Source organism: Scardinius erythrophthalmus (genome assembly GCF_964197995.2).
Source record: "Scardinius erythrophthalmus genome assembly, contig: HAP1_SCAFFOLD_711, whole genome shotgun sequence".
Classification (NCBI taxonomy): domain Eukaryota; kingdom Metazoa; phylum Chordata; class Actinopteri; order Cypriniformes; family Leuciscidae; genus Scardinius; species Scardinius erythrophthalmus.
This window is the reverse complement of record NW_028295910.1, coordinates 15,001-19,741: the sequence shown is the minus strand read 5'-3', so window position 1 is coordinate 19,741 and position 4,741 is coordinate 15,001. Positions and strand designations below refer to the sequence as shown.

At 37.6% G+C, this 4,741-nt stretch overlaps 1 protein-coding gene across 1 annotated transcript in view; it reads right to left on the bottom strand.

The window, feature by feature from the left end:
• Positions 1-714: 714 nt before the first annotated feature.
• Positions 715-4,741, bottom strand: part of LOC308686735 (solute carrier family 12 member 2-like) — a gene marked incomplete at its 3' end in the record, with an annotated part of 13,427 nt that continues 9,400 nt past the window's right edge. Inside the window, exons 8-12 of the mRNA XM_081395169.1 lie at positions 3,956-4,083; positions 2,842-2,926; positions 2,615-2,766; positions 1,901-2,008; positions 715-838 (exon numbers count right to left, since the gene is read on the bottom strand). Of these exons, the coding sequence (XP_081251295.1) occupies positions 715-838; positions 1,901-2,008; positions 2,615-2,766; positions 2,842-2,926; positions 3,956-4,083 (597 nt within the window). The remainder of the gene's footprint in view (positions 839-1,900; positions 2,009-2,614; positions 2,767-2,841; positions 2,927-3,955; positions 4,084-4,741) is intronic.

Below are 4,741 nucleotides of genomic sequence, written 5' to 3'. Positions count from 1 at the left end.
TGGGGAAAGTTTTTGCATTTCTGTAACCCACAGTAGTAGCAACATGTGGCAGGACGAAAAAAAATAAAAAATAACGGTCATGGTAAATATGATTTAGATTATAGTGGGAACTTATGTTGGCAACACCCCTTCTTTCTTTTTTTTTTTTTTTTTTTTTTTTTGTTGTTGTTTTCAAACTGTATTATTTATTTATTTATTATTTATGTTGTTACTATTATATTGTTACCATTTATTGGTTAACTGTGTTGTTTTATGCACAGATTTTTTGTTTGTTTATGTTAAGTACATGCGGGTTTATATAATTTCTTGTTTGCAAATGAGAAAATCAATAAAGTACAAATCGGAAACAGGAGATGAGCCCCTAGTCTAATGCGCCACCTGGCTTGAGAAACCCGTTCTCAAAGACTTAGGCTACTTTTATAGTCATTATTTGGGTAGCACACATATTCTGAATGCCTTCGGCAGAATTCAAATGAGCCATTTTAATCTAGATTAATCTAGATTAATTTCAAAATTAATCTAGATTAATCTAGATTAAAAAAATTAATCTATGCCCACCTCTAAATATGTCACAGTTTACTTTATTTTGCTCTCCTCACTCACATAAATGAACTATAGAGTCCTGCACACTAGTGAAACAACATCAAAAGTTATATCTGGTGTCTGAATAATCTTTGGTTTGACAGTATAAGAGTGAAGTTGAGGGTGATTTACCGATCAGAATGAAGGCCAGGCCGATGACGAAGGTGAGGACGTACGCGCGCAGAGGCTCTTTGTTCTTTCCGTATCCTTTGGAAAACACATGTAATCCAGGGTAGATTTTATCCTTACACAAGGCCTGCAGAAGCACACACACACACACACACACACATAAGATAAAAGACAGAAAATGCATCATCATTTACTGTATGCTTTTGGCAGATGCTTTTAACCAAAGTGGCTTACATTGCATTCAAGCTTTTAAACATTTTTTCACTTCATGCATTATCCTTACGAGAGCGTTTACATCAAACAAATTGCCTCGTTCGCTGCTGTATCTGATGATTTTGCAATAAATTACCCAAATGCCAAATGCGAAAATCAGAAAGCACAAGCTTTTGTATCAGGTTGCCTTGTTGAAACCCTTAAAGTAACAGTAGAAGATGAGAAGATCTTGTGATGGAAATCTACTCAAGTGTTTAGAAGTCGGACAGTCGACGTCATTAACATTGACGTTACAAGAAACATGTGTAATGGACAATTTGCAGATGCAAACGGTTAAATAATGTGTTTTTGTGTGTTTTTCTTAATTAAATACAAATAATCATCACATAAGATGAAGTTCTCAGGACTTTGGCAAACGTTCTGTCAAGGTTCTCTCAAAGTTATGAACAAACATTTTTCCAGTAACGTTAATAAAACGTTCGTTCAAAGTTATCTAGTCTTTAATAATGTTCTCATTATGAGTGAATGGAAGGACAAATATCAAACATTTCTTAAATCAAGATCCATTTACTAAAGTAGTAAAATTCCATAAGATATTAAGTCTTGTTTTCTGACGAAATAAATAAAAATGAAGTGAGTTCTTGCTTAAAACAAGCAAAATGATGTGCCAATGGGGTGAGAAAAATAATCTCGTTTCTGTTTGAATTAACATTATTTTTCTGACCCCACTGGCAGATCATTTAGCTTGTTTTAAGCAAAAACTCACTTCATTTGGATTAATTCTCCTGGAAAACAAGACATAATATCTTATGTCATTTTACTCATCTAGTAAATGCATCTTGATTTAAGAATGTTTAGATATTTGGCCTGGAAACAAGACAAAAATACCAAGTAAGAAAAGCATGTTGCGTGGCCATGGCCTCAGTTAACCTCTGACCTCAGTGTCACAAACACAGAGAAGGATCTGAAATCTGACCTGGAAGACTTTAGGAGCGCTGACCAGAGACGCCAGCGCCGACGAGAGCGTAGCGGAGAAGATCCCAGCGGTGATGAGCGGCCCGAACCCAGACACCAAACTCATCACCTGACAGAACCACACATCCATCAGTGACATCACAGAAATCTCAACAAAACTTCTTTCAGACACATTAACTATCTTAAAGTCCCCCTGTGGTGTAAATCCAGCTTTTAATGTTGTTTATGTGTCTATGTGGTGTTTTTAATATGCTTTAAGACAAACTATGTGTAAATTCATAAGTCGACAGCATTGCTGAGTATTTCCTCCTTAAAACTGCAGTGAACCAAAGACAGTCTCAAAAACACGCTTTGAAATCGCTGGTGTTTCTGACGTCACAAACTACCTTGTAACCAATCAGATCAACGTGTGATCGTCTACCAGTGGATCTCTGAGCTGAGTGAGTGAGTGGAGGCGGGGCTCATTTGCATATTCATAGAACCGCGCATACTAAATGAGGCGAGTTACATTCAAGATATTTCAAGAAAAAAACGATGAAATCAAACAAATCAAAGATGAGTTTTAAGAGATAAAATGATTGACTACAGGGGGACTTTAATTATTCCAGTCTTTTGACTAGTAGTGTATGCATTCTAATATTACCATAAGTATATAAGCACATGTCATGCTTGTGTTCGGCATCACACACACACACACACACACACACACACCTACCTGGAAGTCGTTCTGAAGCCCGTACTTGCAGCCTCCCTCTCTGCAGATGGAGAAGTCGTATCCGAGCGAGCACGAGGCGTCGGTGCAGTTCTCCAGCGATCCCACGATCGTGTCGTTATCGTCGCCTGTGGCGTCTCGCACGATACAAGAGCCTGAAGACACAGCAAACACACAACGTCACGTCTGATCCGAGACTCGAGACGGCGGTCGAAGGAAGAACACATTACCGTTCGAGAAGGCGACAGCGATGTAAACCACTCCGGTTATGAGGATCGCCAGGAGAGTTCCTTTGGGAATCGCTGACTGCGGATCCTAGACACGGGCAGATGTTACAAACATCATCTCTTATGAAATATGATGACAAAAATCCACAGAATCTCAAATATAACCCCTGAGAGGAGTGATGCACTGACATTTCAGCAACTAAAAATTCAGTTGAAATGGTTCCAGAGGCCGAAACAGTGAGATTTAATTACCCAGCGAACAGTCAAAGTTATGATCAAACGTTCTTCCGGCAACATTAATAGAACGTTGGTTAAAAGTTATCTGGTCTTTAATAACGTTCTCAAAATGTTAGAACAAAAACATTATTTATACATCAATCATGGAAAAAAATATTCTGTAACATTTCAGTTGGACGTTCATCTAACGCTTTTAAAATGTTACTAATTAAACTTTCAGAGAACATTCAAAAGTAACGTTCCCATTATGTTTGAAGACTGGAATGTTCCCTTAACGTTTGCATAACCAAGAAAAAAAGAAAACGTTTTTAAAACATTTAAAAAAGTGGACATTTTGTGTCTCTTTAATGTGTGTGACAGAAGAACCGATCATCTCTTCCTCTTTACTACTACAGCAGCAAATCAACATGAACATCAGAAGGAATGAGGAAAGATACAGAACAACTTCCTGAACTCAATCATGTCTCCTATAATCCATCAACCGCGGAGAGAAGTCAATGAAACAGCTTCAAACGTCACATTACCTCAGAAAAGACATCAGTGTCCATAAACTCCAGTCAGCTAGAGAAATAACTCTAGAGGAGCGTTTGATTCATATATGCACTATATTACATATTCATGATATTTTTACTTTACCTGTAGTCTTCCATATTTAATGCATGTTTGAATAAATTAGACAGCCAGCATTTAAATGTTTATATAGCAACAAATTTGACATAAAAAAATGCAATTTAAATATGTGCAAAATTCAGTTTTTATTTGAGAGTTGATTATTTAAAATAAATTTGGTTTTGGTGTTGTGTTTTGGCTGAAAACTGTCATCTTGGTTTGGTGAATAATACTTGAGTGCATCAGTTGTTGAGTGAGGATCATCTCTCACCGCCAGGTCTCCGGATATATTGGCTCCGGCTAGGATCCCTGTGGCGGCCGGGAAGAAGATGGCAAACACGGAGAAGAAGGTTTCGTCGTCTCTGAAGTCTGGACCCATGTTCTCCATCATTATGGCAGCTTAGAGACGGACAAACACAGGAACGACACAGCTTTGAGTATGAAGAACCAGCATTAACACTGAGCCAGTTAAAGACCATCAGTGCATCTTACACCCACAACATCATGACACATTCTGCACTCATCTATATATGCATCATATCTGTCATAGCGTGCACATGAAAAAATGATAAAGGCGCAATTATGTTTAAAAAACACAATGAGCGATGAAGAGCAAGTAGCTCTATATATTAAATATTAAAATTTCATGCAAATTTCTTTTCTTACAAAAATACATTCTAAATTAAAGACCCGCTGAAACCCAAATGTACGGTTTTTAGCTTTGAGGATGAATATGTTCGCCTTAAGGTTATGAATAAGCTTCCAAAACAATGACAAAATTCGCATTTAGGAGAAATAAGCATTCAAAACGTACAGTCTCTCACTTCCGCTAAAACGGATCAGGGATTTTTATGACTTCAGCTTCTCATCACATCTTCTGTCCAATCAAACGCTCTCTAGAATCTAAAGCTCCGCCCCCTTTGCTATAAACACCACCTGACTAAAGTGAGCGTTAACTGACACGGAGCATTATGGGTTGGAGATGTTATATATATGTGTTCGTTACTCAATTCACTTCTAATGGTGCTGTCAGTCTGTGAGGTAAACTAAACGCTAT